This window comes from Onychostruthus taczanowskii, unplaced genomic scaffold (genome assembly GCF_017590055.1).
Source record: "Onychostruthus taczanowskii isolate IOZ18803 unplaced genomic scaffold, ASM1759005v1 scaffold8, whole genome shotgun sequence".
Lineage (NCBI taxonomy): Eukaryota > Metazoa > Chordata > Aves > Passeriformes > Passeridae > Onychostruthus > Onychostruthus taczanowskii.
In genome coordinates this window covers 4,540,877-4,558,930 of record NW_024505892.1, presented here as the reverse complement: position 1 = coordinate 4,558,930, position 18,054 = coordinate 4,540,877, and the positions used below count along the sequence as shown (strand labels likewise).

Below are 18,054 nucleotides of genomic sequence, written 5' to 3'. Positions count from 1 at the left end.
CCAAGCCCCCTGCACTGGGCAGCCACACCTTCTGCTTGATCAGGCCCACTTTTTGTTCTCTGAAAGAAAATTAAAAAAGGAATCACTCTTCTTTCAGACAGATAAGAAATATCTATTATGTATTCATATATTGGGGGGAATCTCATGATTGGAAATATTTGAAATCTTTTGACTTAAGATAATGTGTAAGCATTTAAGAACAACTTTGTCTGATGTAGCAACACCTCTGACTAGAAATCTTCCTTAAACCATATCTTTTATTTGCAGCCGGACTTGAAAAAAAAGAAGCAAAAGCAACAAAGGCAGCAGTGCAAGGTAAAAAGAACACAAAACACTTCGGCGTTATCTCTCTTAAAACACAATGGCACAGAAACAATAATCTCAGATTCAGAGAGCTGGATGACAGCAACCTTTAAATCCATTAGTTCGCCAGTATTTTTTTCAGAGTTCTGCTGCTTTTGTCATAGCAACAGGGAATTTCCATTATAAAACTGGCTTTGTCCCACAAAACTACCACCCCAACAAAAAGCTTCAGGTAGATGGCTGCCCACTTCAGATGAAAGGTTCTGTGCTGGGACTTAGTGTCCCACTGATCTTGCAAGAGGCTTCCTGCCCCTGTAGCCTGGACAGGGATCAGCCTTGGCTACTCAGTCTGACAGAGTAAAACTTGCAATGAAGTAAAAGGGCAGAGGCTCTCTGAAGTCAGCTGAGCTACCCTTCTTGTCCCAGATGAAACATCAGCCCCCTGAAGAGTCACAAATGTCCATGGCAGAAAATCTCAAAAGCTTTTGAGATCAGACCTTGTAGAAATTTTTTGCAAAAATCTTAGGGTTGGTATGGATAAGGCATGAGTGGGAATGTCTGAGTTGGAACACTGAAAGAAAAACTGCAAGAACCAGGTGTGGATGGCACATAGTTTAGAGTGACACAAAGTCTATATCCATTGTCCCAAGCCAATGACAGCAGGAATACCAAGGCACATAGTTTAGAGGGACACAAAGTCTATATCCATTGTCCCAAGCCAATGACAGCAGGAATACCAAGGAATGGTCTACACCAAGGACAAAAGAAAACTCAAGCCACTGAGTGAATGCAAAAAGAGAAGGATTGATGCTTTAAACCATCTAAAGATGTCTTTTCCTATTATATGCATTCATATTATTTATTGTTGTTATTATTATTATTGCCTTCAACATTTTATCTTCATACTTGCTTCTTGTACACTTTTTAAATGCAATCCATACTTTTTTAGGTTAGTATGGTAAGAAGCAAAGTAATAAAAAGGGTGTCTAAATCCTCAAAGCTCATCAGCTCAGGCTTCCTTTATGTGATTGAGGTGATTTTTATACTCACTCCTGCTCACATTGGCAGCTAGAGCCCTGAGGATGAGCTTGCCAGTAACGTTAGTATGAGATGTAAGACATGTTTACTTGTGTAACTTTGGTCATTGTGTAGCTTCATTTTCTTCCGTTTTTCAGCTTCAGCTTTACTCAGAATTACTCAAGCCAGCACAGACACCCTGCAGCAGCTGTCAGCTGCTTGGTAGTTGTCATGGAAAATGTTATAATTAGGTGGGCCTTGGCCTAGATTTCAGGCATTGTTAGGCTGGGTATCTTCACATTATTTTCCATTGCCACACAAGTGCTTCTCCAGACATCCACATTGCTTCCTCTCTCTTGTCTGTCTCATGGAGCAATGAGGTGTGTGGTTGCTGTAAGATTTTATCCTTTCTACAGTGTACCACCAGTAGCTAGGATTTTATCTGCCAAACATTTTAACTGTGCCATAAAGAGCACAGACTGAGCAGTACAAACTATAGTTTCACATGGGTGGCATGGAGCAGGGTTTTCTAAAGCACAGGATGTGATACCCAAGGAGCTCGAAAGGGGGGCAAACTGTTTCCCATGACAGCAGCAGTAGCAGCAGCAGCAGTGTCTCCCCATGCCAGCACTATCTAGTGTCTCCAAGTCAAAGGAATAAGAGCAACATGTACTGTCTGTCACAACTATTTCTGCATCTACTTCCCAGTGCTGGCAGCAGCTCAGTTCCTCTGGTGCACAGAAGTGAGCACAAACACTTTTACACAGCAATTCCCTCTGCTTCTCATTTCTGCACCCTATATGTATGGAGCTGCTGCCAACATATTGATCACCCAAAGACAAGCCAAAAAAATCAATTTTGGGATGCTTTTTTTAATATTACCATGTACTTATATTATTCAAAGAATTTGCATCAGAACACACTTCAAAGTAGAGGGATTCAGTCCTGGTCAAAACTGGGACTTGCAATCTACAAAAAACAGTATAAGAAGACTTGCAGAAAAATCTGGAGTGTTGTAGGCTGGATGTGCTTAGCAATCAGGACATAACTTCATTGTTTCAAACAAAGGTTTTAGTGATTATTGCAACTTTGACCTCAAACCCCCACACCTGGAAGTGGGCTGAAAGATTGTAGCAACATCCCAGTTCAATGGTCTTTTATTAGTTGAAAAGCCAAACTACAGGTAATATTTTTAACTGTTAGAAGATGAGCAAGAAGGCACTTAACTTTAACTCTTTGACCTATTTGAAAAATGTCATGAGCAAATATCAGATGGTTTCCAGGAAGTTAATGCCTGTTACTGAGAATTAATATTTAAAAGAGATAATAAAAAGGTTTTTGGTTTTTTTCCTAGTACTGTCCAATAGTACTAAGAAAGGAGACTTGCCATCAGTTAAAAAGGATCATATCAGACTAGGGGGTTTCATGCTCTTTGTGCGTGCATGAAAGGCAATAGGTGGGAACCATGAACTTTATTCACATATTCTGTCAAGACACAGTGGAGGTTCAAGATATATTAAAGCATTAGGGTCAACATGCATTTAAATACATTTTCATTAGTTGACTATATTTTTTAAAATTTCCCACGTGAACATGAATTCTAACATTTCCTTTTCTTTTTGTCTTTTCACTTTTGTTTCCCTTCCCTTCTTTCTCCAGATAAACCAAAGATGAAACAAGGAAGTAAGCTATAGTTTTGCTTATTAAAGTAACATCTTCCACAAGAGTTTGGGTAACTGTGCTCTTAATAATGGGGGTGTACAACAGCTTTAATTTCTTACTGGTGGACTTCTGAAAGCAAAGGCTTTATGTCATGCTTTAAATTGCTTATTTTGGCTGGAGCTCTGTTTTCAGCTGTCTACTTTTGTTTGCAGACACTATTGCACTGAACATGAAACCTTGTGGGAATTTTTCATTACACACAATCACAGAAGGAAATGTTTTTCAGTCTTCCCACTGAATTTTATATCTCTTCACAGAGTCTTCTGTGATTAACTTAATATTTAAAAATTGGAAATATTTTTTATTGGGACTATGAATATGTGTGAATATGTCCACCAAATATGCCTACAGTTATCTGCAATAAATTGTGTATTTTCTCATTTTGAAAATATGAGACTGAATAATAAATTGGTGAGCACAAAAAGTGAAGGTCAAAGCAGGAGAGCAGGAGTAGTTTCTGAAGCAGACATCTGAGGTGTAATGAGGAATAGAAGAGACAGCTTTATTTCACTAAAGTTGCATTTTTGACCTTGTTCAGCAGATTTCTTTCTCAAGTCTTCTCCTTTAAAAATTACATTGTATGGTAGTATCTAGTATTGCCTTTTTAGAAACACAATGTAGAAGGAGAAAAATAATGAAAAATTTATCTCTTGACATCAGTCCCAACAGAAGAGGTCTTTCAATGTCAACAGCAAATTAGGTTTTTACACTTGACAGCTATTTCTATCATAAATAAAAAGTTATTATTTATGGGTCCCTTCAATTCAGATTCCCCAGCATCTCAGTTTGTCTTAGTCAGAGACAAATACTAAACCATGAACAAGATTTATTGATATCATGATAAATTGCCATTGGGCACAGCCTATGCTTTTATAATAAAAGAGACAATTTGTGAACTGTGTATCATTAAGGCAGTAAACAATTACCACTAAAACTACCTACTGTAGCTTATACAATTTTCATATTTATCTACTAAACACAACCTCCATCTCCTAAACACAAACTCCTCCTCATCAGGAGTCTTGACTTCTCATCCTATGTGTAGAAACCAAGCAGGCCTTCTAAGTTTTGTTTAATATCTACTGGCACTGAATTGCTGACGATTGTTTCAACAGAAGGAATTTTTGCTTCATATGTGATGGAGAACCTAGTATTTTTTAGTTTTTCAAGAAAACACCTATTAGCATTTCTCAGATGACATGTATAAAACAGTTTAACCAGCAGCTGGCTGGTTAAATTACTTAAAATGCAGGAAGTCAAAATCAAAGTCTCTAATCTTTTTGAACTGACTGTTTTGGGACAGTCTTGTCTGCCTTTTTTATTTTGTGGTGAAAAGCTTTGGAGACCTTTCATCAGTCCAGAATGACAATCTCACATTTTGTCTGAAACTGAAGTCTTTTCTTTTTTCTATCTGAAATAAATTTTTTCTTAAGCTTTTTTCAAGGGACTATCCTTCCTTGAGGAAGGCTTGTGTGGCCTAGCCATCTTCTCTACCTGTCTGTAGGCAGAATAAAAGCAACTCTTCACCCACCTATTTGTAACTGCTGTGTTGCTCACTCACTTTGATCAGCATCTGCCCTTTAGAAAAGAATAGATCCAATAAGAAGACCTTTGACCTTGCTCAGTAAGAATGGTCAATCCCAGATGAGGGAAGTAGGCCACAGTCAGCTCCAATGAGTCAAATTTGGCAAAGCATCAGTTTTGACCTTTCTGGTTAAGAGCACTGAAAAACTGTCTCATACTAAGCTGAAGTTTGCAAATTTTATAATTAAATCTACAATAGTTAATCAACAAAACACATTTTGTGGACTGAACTGTCTGAATGATACCTGGTGAATTTTGTACAAGTCTTTCAATAACCCACTTTTAACCATGTCTTCCAATGTATAGTTTTAGTCTCTTGCGCGATCTATATGCTTCATTCTCTCCTCTGGTTAAATCTCATTGCTTCACTCAGTTGTGGTTTCTGGCTGTCACTTTATTGTTGTGACTAATTCTTTTACAGATCCTGGAAAAGATAAAGAATTGAAATCTCCAGCTGCCACAAAAGTTAAAGGTAACATGGCAAGATGGATTTGTATATAACTCTAAGATCTGTGTGCATCAAAAAAAAAAAAAAAAAAAAACAAACAAAAAAAAAAAACCACACACCAAAACTTGGAATGCATTACCATTTTATTTTTTAAAGTATGATTTAATTAGGAATTTATAACCATTATACTATTTCAGTAAATTTGCAATGGAACCTAATTGGCATTATCTGAATTAGAAGTGCAAAGAGAGCACTGGTTACACTAGTTATAAAAATTAAGATGGTTAAACTCAGAATTTAGGAACACTTTTTAGTATTTATTACAAGCTGAAAAGTGAAATAAGTTTTGAGTGATCTTTGTTCTTTCTTCAAATTTAAGAAAATTTGTGGTTTCACTTTGTGAGAATGCTAAAACTGATGAAAATTAATTTTGTGCTACACATTTAGTTGGTATCTCATGTCAGTTAGAAACCACCAATTATTCAATCAATCCTTATGCTAGTGGAATTAAATGTCAACCATTTAACACTCTAGCTTGAAGATTAATAAATTTTTTTTTTACAGACCATGCTAAAGAAAAGAAAGGGAAGAATCCTACCTCTTTAAAAGAAAAAGGTAAGAATGCATAACAAAATATATGAGTTGCTAAAACCACACAAAGTAGAATAAAGATGCTAATTTTTTTTAACAATCATTATCAGTCTTTCTCATTATAAATCTTAACCAATTATAATTTAATTAGTTAAAATATTCTACAGGATCTACAGCATTAAAAAGGCAGGGGAGAATATAAATAGAATATATTAAGACAATTAAAATTCAGAATTCTTAAAATTAATTAAATCAATATCATAAACTTCTGTAATAGTTAAGTACCTTGAAAAGAAGGTCTGAACAATGACAAGTCTTTAATAGGGGCCAGTTAAGAAATTCTGAACTGAATCATTTCACAAATGTGTGAACAAAATTGGAAGAAAATAAGGTTTATGAGCACATGAGTAGGAAACATGCTTTCTGTACTCTGTAAAAGTTGTAGCTAAAACCCCACCACTTCATCGAGTCAACCATCCACAACGTGAGAGCTGGTCTGAATCTTTCTTGTATTCTTTATCTTTTTTTTTCTTTTTTTTTTTTTTTTTTTTTTTTTTTTTTTGCTTTGGCAATTTGATCAGAGTAGATGGTTAACTCAGTTAAATTTCCTTTAATAATTTGCTTTATTGGGTGCTTTTTACGCATCTTATTTCTTCCCTCCTTTCTAGAAATAACTTTATTTGGAAGAAGTTACTTATGGATAAGTCTTATTTGACATCTTCGGTATAAAAAGATCTACCATATATGTAGTTGAGTTAATATTTATTCTAAGTTATAGTCTATAACTATTATAAGTCTATAGCTATATATAGATAGATATGGTCTGCAATATATAGACTTTAGTCTGTAACTATTTCAAGTTACAGTCATTCTATGCAATTTCAAAGAAAGAACTGAATGAAGAGATCAATTCAAGCAGAATTGAAAGATGACAAAAACATATACAGCAAAGGAGGAATAATTCATTGCTAGACATATTTTCAAAATCCTAGAATCTATGTTCATTCACTTTTTTGTTCAAAAATTTTAATTAAATTATGGCAATCTGCAAATTCTATGGTGCATATATATTGTTCTCTGTGTGTTCTACTAATGTACACATGCCCCATTTACACAAGCTTAGTTATCTGGACCAGTACTGTATATACAAATTCTATGGGGTCCTGTGGCACTCTCCAAAGACTGCCTATAATTTGTGCCTGCCTGATGGTGTTGTGCTGAAAAAATAAAAGAAGCACTTGAGTGACAACTCTGCCCCCTCTATCCCTGCATGGAGCGTGTGCATTCAGCCTGCTGCTCCATTCAAAGGATTACAGGGAGGCAGGGAGAGGAGAAAGAAAGAGAGAAGATCCAAAACTTTTTTCTCTTTGATAAGAGTTTCTTTAGAGCAAATGGATAGTGGTTTGCCAGCACTGAAAAAGTTTCTGCAGTGTGTCCTTTGTTGAGAGTGGCCACAGCACTGATTTTTGTCTCCCATGCTCATGTTTAACTTATCAATAACTTCAATTACTAAGTTATTAGTAATTAGTAATTACAGGTCCTTCAAACGTGACAAAGGAGGCTAGACTTTCTCCGCCCAGCCTTCAGAAAAGAGCAGGTAGGAATTTTTTTTAAATGTCAGTACAACTGAAAACTTGCTGGTGAATATTTCTGAAAAGACATCACAGGCACCTTACCCCCCCAGCAGCACTGATATCCAGCTCAGCTGAGCCTGTCCCTCAGATCCTGAGAGCTCTTGCTGATGCAGCCATCACTGTTTCCCATAACAGGCATCAAACTGGCAAAATTCTGTGCCTGTGCCCAACAACAAGGATGCTGATTAGTGAGCTGTAGAGCTCAGTTGAAAATATATCAGCATCAAAGACTATAGGGACAACTTATAAAGCTGTGGGGAGAAACTTCTAGAAACCTTGGTGCCTTTCTTAGTTGTGTATTTTCTTATTGCATTATGAATTGTGGATCTGCTGCATAAACATATATTTCACATTATTTGTCTCCCATTTCAGTCATCATATCTGCCCAAACTGTGGTTCATAAATTAATCAAAGCCTATTTGCATGCCATTCCTTCCCCTCTCCATCACCTCTTCAAGCCTCATGTTTGCCTCTCTAAATGTTATTGACAAGGTCACCAGGGACTTCTTTTTACTCTTTGCGACATGGTGTTTTGCAATTTTTTTTCTTAAAGTGGATCTTTCTGGAAAATACAAATATATCAAAGGACACAGGAAAGTAAGGACTTTTAAGACTGCATATACTTCCTATTTATGTATCTTGGGAGTTTGTTACTATTCATGTAGACTAAATAAAGGAACACTTCTAGGTGAAGTGTTAAATGCTCATGGTGATTAATGTGTGTCTGGCACCTTATGCGATAAAAGAACTATCATCACACCTCATTCCCTTTGAAGGATGGACTAAAGAACGAGCAAGGATGATGTCCAGACCAAAAACCTTATCCTAAACCTTATCCTTCAGCTATTTTTCATTAGCTGAAGTTTTTGTGTTTTTATTCAAAGCAGAAAGAGGAAAAATAAATCCCTGAATTTGGAGTTGTTGCTGGGATACTCTATAGATCATAACCCTACAAAGTTACTTTATCTATTTTATGAGGTGAATAAAATGTCTTCAGTCTTGGAGCCTAATTTTATTGAGAGTAGTTAAAGAGAACACTGGAATAATACATTTTCCACTTCTTAGTGATACAGGACATCTCAAGACTCTGTCTGAATGTATAACTAGCTTTTTAGCTCTTCCCTGCAGTAAAGAAGAGTAAAGAAGCCCATTTGTACTCACGAATATAAAAACTGATTTTCTGTTGACATAGCCATATTCAAATAACTTGAGGCCACTGAAACTCTAAGTTATAATTTGCCACATGGTTTTTGGGTAAGTATCTTACCCAGCTAACCAGAGTAGAAGTTTATTCACTGTGTAACAGTGGCACTAAAAGTTCATAATATTTCATATATAACTCTTCATTGAATTTTTCTAAAAGATAACTCGGCATTGTGACTAGTTATTGACAACATCTATCCTGTATAGATAACATAAATTCCTTCTCACCCTGAGTTCCATGATTTATTTTCCAAACCATTGCTCTTTTTTCTTCTTCTTTGCTTTTGACATATTTTGGGATGTCTTTGAATATTTTCTTATGTCAGCTATGCGTGGATAATAAACCTATTTATTTTTATATGCGGAGTGATAGGGGAAATAAGTCAGTAGTGTGTATTTCTTTCTTGCCATATATGTTATAGTATGCTGTCATTAAAGAAACAAATGAGCTGATTTGCATTTGCTATGCAATACTTGCACTTCCTTTAAAGCAAATGTAACATGAAATAAGATCTTGCCTGCGGCATTTTTTTTCTTAACTTGTAACATACTTTTTTTTCCCTTAGAAATGTAGTTATATTGTGAGCAGTAGCAGCTCACATTTCTGTCTATTTCCATTTATCTGTCATGGTCATTTGCATGTGAACTATATCTTTATCCTGAGGATATCACACACTGCTGCTGCTTCATCATTTTATACCATCATCCTAACCTGACCCAGCTTCACCCCCAGAGTAGAATGTGTGAGGAAAGCATTATGGTGAAAGCTGGCTTTAAGCCAACTTTATGTTTTTTCCCTTCTGGGACCAGTAATAAAGTAGTCATTTGAGAGCAGAAGTTTGAAAAGTCCTCAGTGAGTATGTGTTTAAACTTCTGAAAATGAAAACCTGCTCCCTGGAAAAAAATCAGAACTGGTGGTCACAGTATCCTTGGTTCAGAGGATGGGGAAATTGGTGCACCATGTAACGTGTCCTGTGCTGAGAGTTGCATCCAAAAGTTGTAAGACTCAAAAGTGCTGAACCTGCTTTAGGAGCTACATATTATAGGAAATCTAAGGGAGATCTGCTACATGGATAGCAAAAAACCAGCATGGGCATATGGCACAAAACCCACAAGGCCAAAGATTTGTGGCTGTGGCTGCAAGGGTGGCTGCTGATCCCTGAGATCACCAGTGTGCCAGAGTAGAGTGGTCAAGTCGGAGAACTGTTGCCTCAAGTTTTTTCATAGAGTCAACACAGAGGCTACCTCAAAGGGTTTCAGGCTTCACACTGGAAGTTTTCTCTCAATCTCCTAGAGAAGAGTCCACCTGCTGCTGTGAAGATCAGGCTCCTAATTTCATAACCTATCCCTGTGCAGTGTGGTTTCTCCAACAGCTTCAGCCACCCTGGAAGTGATTTTTTTTCTGTTACAACTCACACTTAAATCCAGATGGATAAGTGGGATCACTTCCTGGTACCATGGCAGCCAGGAGGATGTTCAGAGTTAAAATTATTTTCTGAAGTATCTTCTTTTAGCTTTTTCTGTTTTACTGAAGATTTGGTTTACTTTCATTTGGAAAAAATGGCATGGGTTTTTTTTCCTATATGCTTAGGTGCTATATCCTGTCAGATATCCTGGCTCTGTTTAACATTCTGCAGGCTGTGATTTCTTTCACTCAAACTGCATACATTCAAAAGCCTATCAAATTATTTCTTCACTTTGGAAAAAATTATTTTCTCCTAATTTCCCTGATAAATATGCCTAGGATGTCAAGAGACTGTTGCTTGAAAAAAATTATTTAAACATTAGCTGTTTACACAACATAGTGTATGTTTTTCCTGTGCTTGCTGACCCTGAATTCATATTCCCTGAAGGACTGAGGTAAAGATATATTCTTCAGACAGAGAAAGCAGAAACTGTCTTTATGAAGTTTTGGATAACACCCAAAGAATTCCAAATCCTGTGTCATTGCTTGCATTTTCCTCATCTTTGGAATTTCTCTCTTCTGTGTGGTCTCTACAGACAGTCACCAAAAGAAATTTCTATTCTTGCTTTTGCTACTAATGTTATTGCTCCTTAAAAATATGACACAGTGTATAGAGAGGATATAAAGAGAGGTCAAGTTTGTATCTCTTTATGTTCACAATTTTGGTCTTGGTTTTTAAATATTTCTTGAGTTTTCTTTTAAATGTAGAAGGGTATTCCTGTCTTCTAAGTCTCAGAAACATAATTATCTTCCTACAGATTCCCTGAAAGGAAAAAATCCCAAGAATCTGGAGAGCTTAAGAGAAAAAGGTAAGTGAAGAAATCCAGACCTGAATATCAGAACAGTTACTCAGTCTAGAAAGAGCTCTTGAGTAGGTATATAGAAGTGTGGAAAACCAAACCCATCTTGGTTCCTGTTTAGATTATTTTAGCCATTATATTGTTTTTAGTAATATTTGTGCTCTACAGATCCCAGTAGGATCCCTAGAAATCATCTAGGCTTCTTTTAAATGTGAATATTTGAATTTATGTCTTGGGGGAAAGACTAAAATTTGGTTTTATACCACTTTTGGATGTTAGTCTGTCAAAAATGTGTTGTCTAAATCCCATAGTGGGAACATTACTGAAGGGAACTAGACTAAAACTGGTCCATGTGGCTACAGCTCAGGAATGTGGGTGTCTGAGAATTAAACTGCGTGAGGCTACTGACACATCCAGGTGTTTGAGGGTGACTGATATGACAAAATTTTTTCTTAATTTGTTGGCAACATGGACACACTTATCTCTGTGTCTAATCCTTTCAGTTGCAAGACCACTGCTAACTGTTCACACAGGGGTCATGGGTTGCTCAATAGCATTTATTTGGAGCAAAGCCTGTTTGTTGCAGTGTAATGTGTATGGAACACTCTCTTTCTGGAGAATACTAAAACAGCTGAAAAACTTAAACAAAGCAGCAAAGGCTGTCAGTACTGTGCCTGGTGCCTCGGCTGGAACAGCACACCTGACGTATAGATTGTAACAAAGTCCCATTTTTTTGGAAGCTGGAGATATTGGATGCAGTCCGGATTATGGCTGCTGAATAGATATAGAACAAAATGGCACACTTCTGCAAGGAATGTATTATTCCTTGTAAAAAACTGTAGGAAATCGAGCCAGGACGTCCCTTGTAGCTGAGAATTCTCCTCTATGCCACCACTGTCAGTCCCTCTGTCTCACCTGGGCACCAAAAGAAGATCATAGTTTTTCTTTATTTGTGCTTAGCTAACTCCTGAATTTTTTGGGGTTTTTTGGGGGATTTGTTTGTTTGGTTGGGGTTTTTTTGTCCTTGAGTCTGCCTTGTCAGTTACTAGAAAGGGAGAACTATAATATCAGGGGTTTTTTTTCCTCTTCTCCTTTAATATTTTGTCATATACTGAAGAAAAAAAAAATAAAGATACAATTAAGTCCCTGGACTATTAATTTTGACATAAAATATATTCATGTACATTTGAAGGATGAGCACTGCTCTGCTTTTATAGCCAGTGTGCCTGTCATTTTAAAAGGCCATATATACACAGGAAGTGAAATTCTGTTCACAGGCAATACCCATATGGCCTCTTCAATATTAAAAGAGTATTGGAGTCCTGAATGAGTAGCTGGTCCTTTTGTAACTCCCATTCACCTTTATCAGCAGCCTCTGGCTTTCAAGAGCACTATTCCTCATATTTCAATTGTGTCAATGTGGATTAATTTTTATTTAGGTTCAGCAAAAGAAAAAATCATTGATGCCAACTGCTCTGTAGAATTTTTTTCTTCTTTTTAAGTAATTCTTCACTGCCTACTTGAGAGAGGGCTCCACAGTTTCCTTAAAATTCAGAGAAACTAATGACATTTTGAAGGCTTATTATTTTGCATATCCAAGACTAGAAAGATGAATGGATGACCTTGTGTTTTTGTCCTGTTCTTTATTTCCATGCTGTTAAATCTATTTAATTATCACATCTCTTTTGCTCTCCACATATCAAATTGTTTGACTTGCTTTTTATTCAAGTGCCATCTTATTTCCCTAACTTGACTTGTGATAAATGTTAAATGTTTCTTTCTAGAGACTGGAAAAAGAAAAGATGTGAAACCTCCAACAGCCTTAAAGGAAAAAGGTAACATCTTATAATGATGTGGCTGGCAAATAACAAGTAGTCTGCTGGTATCTCAGTGCAGTTTTGATATATTTTGAATTACAGTCCGTTGGCAAAAAGGGACCAAACCTAGATTCTTCTCATTCAAAAAGATCTGATATATTGAAAGGAGCAGTGTCTGACGTGATTCAGAAATAATAAAGTCATAACACTCCTTATTGTGGTGTTCTTTATCTGCTGTCTGACCTGCACAGCCAATATTGCAGTGGGAGTGCTAGTCTGTTGTGAGTGAATTAGTAACAGAGCTGCTACTGAATGCACATGACAGGCTGAAATGATAGGCTGCACAGGAATGAGTGTATGGTTTGACCTGCAGAAACTTTGCCAGCAAATTTAGTGGGAATTATTTTTGGTTTGCTTTCAATTGAAGTTTGTGCCTTTTATTGAATTAAAGGAAAATTCTAATTCTTAACACATCTTTTTTATGCATTTGGCTGATCTGGTATTATGCACATTTGTTACAGTACCAATGAGCACACAGTTATGTTGCTAATTTTCTTCTTTCATTTTTGTGTTTGATTTCTTTTTCAGATTCTTCAAAGCAAAAAGAAATTAAGGCTTCAACTAATCCTAAGGAAAAAGGTAACAATCCCAAGTTGAACTGAACCTTAACCCAAATTTCAGTTGAGAAAATAAATCCATTGTTCAAGGTGTCACAAATTAGATCCTATTTTCTTTGGTCCTGAATGTCCTTGAATGGCATCCTTTGCTGCTGAACATTCTTTTTACCTGATTGAATAAGTGATGGGTGCATATGAGGCTCTACAATGTTGTAGCTGTTGGTATTTTATAGACTCTAAAGTCAAAAGGAATTTGTTTCTTTTTTCTTGATTTTGTCTCATTCTTCCTATTTAAATTAATAATTTCAAATTACATTTTACTTCTTCTACATATTATTTGATTGCGCTTTTCCCTCTCTTCTTATTATGAAATATCAGCACTAGCCATCAAATAAAAATCAATTACACTTTACAGTACATGTCAAATACTAGGCATATCCAGGCACTGTAATTATAATTAACCAACTATGTTCAGGTTTATTTATTCATATCAAATAAATTCAAACAAAACCTAGTTTATTTTTATCCTATTTGAATATGGATTAAATCCACTTTTTCATTATAAAACAGTTGCTCAAGTTAAATGAGTAAATAATAGATAACATGGATAAAAATAACAAGTTATTACTTGTTAGCTAAAAACAGTCATTTGAGTCATGGGGATGTAGTAGTCTATCTTAAAATCTTCCAATCAGTTTTGAAAACTATTTCAGAAAATTGAATACTGATTCCTATCTTTAGATTTTCCCTAAGGAATACTGGAAGTATTGAGGCAATATTTTCTCTGACAAAGTTATGAGAGACAACATTTGCAAGTTTTTAAGTGCAGCTATTTCACCTAGTGTATAGCAGAATAGCAGAAATCAGCTATTACTTTGCATAGTCGTATCATTCTGAATCGAATTAAAGGCTTAAGTGCTACCAGAAAAAGGTGATATTGATAGTAGCCCTGTCAAGAAGGACTTGGGGGGGCTGGTGAATGAGAGGCTGGACATGAGCCATTAATATGCTCTTGCAGAGCCAGTTGTATCCTGGGCTGCATCAAAAGCAGCGTGTCCAGCAGGTGACAGGAGGTAATTCTTTACTCTGCTCTGGTGAGACCCCACCTGCAGTGCTGCATCCAGCTCTTGGGTCTCCAGCACAGAAGGAACATGGACCTGTTGGAACAAATCCAGAGGAGGCCACCAAGATATTCAGAGGGATAGAGCACCTCTCTATGAGGAAAAGCTGAGCAGATTGGGTTTCTCCAGACTGGAGCAGAGAAGGCTTTGTTGTGACATAATTGTGGCCTTACAGTACCTGACAGGAGTCTTCAAGGAATATGGAATGAGACTATTTCCAAGAACATGTAGTGAGAGGATGAGGGGGGATGGCTTCAAACAGAAGGAAAGTAGGCTTAGATTAGACATGGGGAGAAATTTTTACTGTGAGGTTGGTGAATAGGCTGCCTAGAGAAGTTGTGGATCCACCCCTGGAACTGTTCAAGGCCAGGTCAGATGGGGCTCTGATTTATGTGGCCTAGCCAAAGATGTCCCTGCTGCCATGGGAGGGGGGTTGGAACTAGGTTGTCTTTAAGGTTCCTTCCAACCCAAACAATTTTATATTTCTATGAAAATTAACTAGGGCTTAAATAGTCTGAAACTCCTTGTAGTAGTTAAAGTAGATGAACCTGAATTGTCAGTTCAAGGTCCTGGGCATTAGAAAAATAGGGACATATTATTGTATCGTTCCATTTAGTTTGCTTTAGCCAACAGGGAGCAATAACCCTTCACAGATAAGAGTTGGCAAGTGTTGAAAGAGGCCATACAGAGAAGTGGTAGAGCCATCTTTCCTGCCATTATTAAAACAATTTATGGATATGGCATTTGAGGACATGGTTTGGCAGTAAAAAATGGTGGTGCTGTTAGACTGACACTTGGACTTGATCTTAAAAGTCTTTTGCAACTTTAATTCTAGGCTTCTAAGTGTGGGCATATTTTTCTATATTGATTATTGGTTTAATATAACTTGGTTTATTATTTTAAGCTTGAAGCAAGCAAGGCCTATGGTCTTCCTGATAGGTTCTTGCACAAATGTCTATGAAACATAGTTAGGTTAATGAACAGTTAGACATTAATTAGACCCTTAAGTATTTGATTCTTGACCTTATCATTGAGTTTCTTCTCTAATTCTTCTCATAAATATTTCTGGTTGAAAGATTGATTTATTTAAGTGATAATGATAATAAAATCCTATTTACTTCAAAAGATCAAGAATTACAAAAAAGGAATACGTGTCTATAAAAGTGTTATATTGCAATGCTAATGAATTCGTTTCAGTGAAGTGTCAAACATCTATCCAACCATACAAAGAATAAGTATTTTAAAAGGACTTCATTTACTCAGTTGGATCAGACAATGAAACTACTGGTGAATAACAGCTCCTGTCAAACACCAAAACTGAATCATTTCAAGAAAGGACATGTTTAATTAAACACTGTATAATTCCTCTGACTTCATACGAAGCAGTTTATGCTCAGTATATTTGAAAAGGAAAGTTACTACCCAGAAGTGATTAACTCTACTATCTCTCTTATCATTATAGTAAAAAGTCTTCTTCCTGTAGTAGCTGATAGAATACATGCAAGATTTTTCTTATGATATTGCAGTAGAAACTAAAAGCTATGTTCAGAAATGAATTTTCATTTCATGCAGATTTTTTCTACATGGTCTAACTTTTTGACCTACAGATTAAAACACTGTAAGAAACGTAAAAATCTATGTTGTTGTGTTGTCTTACAGTCTTATAGTTTCCTGCTTGTCAAAACACAAGAATGAAGATTTGAATGTTTAGTGTGAAGTATGCTGAGTTTAACTGTACTGAAGTTTAAGGTCACATTAGAGACATTTATAATTGTTCTTTAAAGAAGGGTGGGTGAAGTCTGAAGTAGAATTGATTGGTTTTATAGTTACAGCAGTGTATTTGGATGAGCAGTGGACTCTATCAGACTCTAGTGGAATTTGATAGCCCTGGGTTTACACAGCCTTTACAGCTTCCCAAGCGAGATGAGCACTACCCACTTCAGTTATTCCTACTGGATTGCATACAACCTTGCCTGTCATCTGTGGATGTACTTGATGCCTTGCACAACTCACTGAGAGCAAATGATATCTCACACCTGAGACAGCATTTCTCTTTGACTCTAGCTGACTCTATAAGAACTTAAAATACTTGGATTAAATTCTGTCAGGCACACGACTGGGCCAACTACCTGCTAAGTCTTGTGTATCTTAGATCTGCCCAGTGAGCAGGACTATAGATCCTTCAAGGCCATGACGAAGGTCTGCAACAGAAATGTTGAGTAGGAAAGTTGAGCTTGAGCGGGAAGGTGTCAGGTGGCATACTCATACATAGTGACACCACTTTTATGTCAACAATAGGATTCAGTAATTTGCTAGTCATCCAAGTTCATGACGCAGCAAATCTTACACATTCTTCCTTTGGAGGCAGTTCAGCTCAGTGGCTGCAGGTTTTTAAAAGTTGTTTCTGTTTTTTCTGTTTCATGTGACAGATATGCTATTTCTTAGCTTCTGGGATTCAAACAAGTACAACATTTCCAAAAGCAAATACAACTAAGTCAGTGACACTGAATATGCATGACAAGACATTGACATTTTGTCGGAAGAGTGTAACCCCAATGCACAAAGTGGCTTTAAGCATTCATGTGGGATGCTGCACATCACTAACCCTCTCTTTCTTAACAATGATAAGTGACATGTTACATACATCAGGCAGACAGTTTGAGAAAAACCTCTCTGGGGAAAAGTATTCCAGAAATTTTTTGGCCATTGTCCTGTAACCAAGTGTGAGCAGGAGGTCGCCTTTATGAGCACTTTGTTTTTTTAGCCAGCTAAAAAATGGGGTGCTTCCTCAGAGGACATTCTCATGTTAAACTAGCCAACCAAAAATGCCTTGAGAAATAGCAGTGTTTCAATGAGCACTTGCTACTTTACAGAAATCTGTCAAATCCAGTGTAAATTGCAGTAACTGAAGTGGCCTCAGTGCAACCCCTTTGTTATGATAAATACTTTCTGAAATGTGAAAATCAAATTCACAGAAGTTAAATGTAGAATTATACTATAAAACAGAGAACTAATATCAGAGAACTAATAGAGAACTAAAATGTAAGGTAGATAGATTTGTATATAAAAATCTCAATATCAGCCTGTTCAAATGACCCATCCATTACTGAACATCATTGCTTCACACTGTCAGTAAGAAATACTTCAAGAAAATACTAGAGCTTTAAAAATCGGACGAACATAATGACACATATATAACCAAGACTGAGTCATAACAGCAGGTATAAAACTCCCATTTTGAGTCAGCACTTCTCTGTAAATATTCTTCAATAGACGTTAGAAAATAAGAAAAAAAGAACAGAAATAACATAAATAATGTGAATGAACACCAAATTAGAAAAGGGAGTTAAAATTTTAATTCCTAAAAGAAGGTTATATAAAGATAAGGAATGTTTTATGGCAAACTACAAAGTGTGAAGTTTTCCTCGTGGCTTGGTACTTGATTTTCTTACTACTTTTCCTTAAGGAAGATATTCAAGCTTAATAAGTAGCACCTGCATAAGTGTGTAGAAATATACTTTCAGTAATAAAAACAGTTTGTAAATGAAAGTATATCTACAGATACTTCGGGTGTTTCCTGGAGTTAGGCACTGCTACATGCTCGTACAACCAGAACTCGATAACAGCATCCTGAAATATCCTCTGAATCACAAAATCACAGCCTCACAAACTCATTTATGCTGGAAAAGGTGTCCAAGATTATTGAATCCAACCTTAGACAGAACACCTCAT

At 36.4% G+C, this 18,054-nt stretch overlaps 1 protein-coding gene across 6 annotated transcripts in view; it reads left to right on the top strand.

Annotated features, from left to right (window-relative positions):
* The window catches only part of TRDN (triadin), a 232,542-nt gene that overhangs the window by 156,172 nt on the left and 58,316 nt on the right, over positions 1-18,054 (top strand). For all 6 annotated transcript variants that reach the window (XM_041423668.1, XM_041423670.1, XM_041423667.1 and 3 more), the window contains 8 exons: positions 268-315; positions 2,980-3,003; positions 5,048-5,098; positions 5,639-5,689; positions 7,194-7,262; positions 10,726-10,776; positions 12,552-12,602; positions 13,173-13,223. In XM_041423668.1, coding sequence (XP_041279602.1) covers positions 268-315; positions 2,980-3,003; positions 5,048-5,098; positions 5,639-5,689; positions 7,194-7,262; positions 10,726-10,776; positions 12,552-12,602; positions 13,173-13,223 — 396 coding nt within the window. The remainder of the gene's footprint in view (positions 1-267; positions 316-2,979; positions 3,004-5,047; positions 5,099-5,638; positions 5,690-7,193; positions 7,263-10,725; positions 10,777-12,551; positions 12,603-13,172; positions 13,224-18,054) is intronic.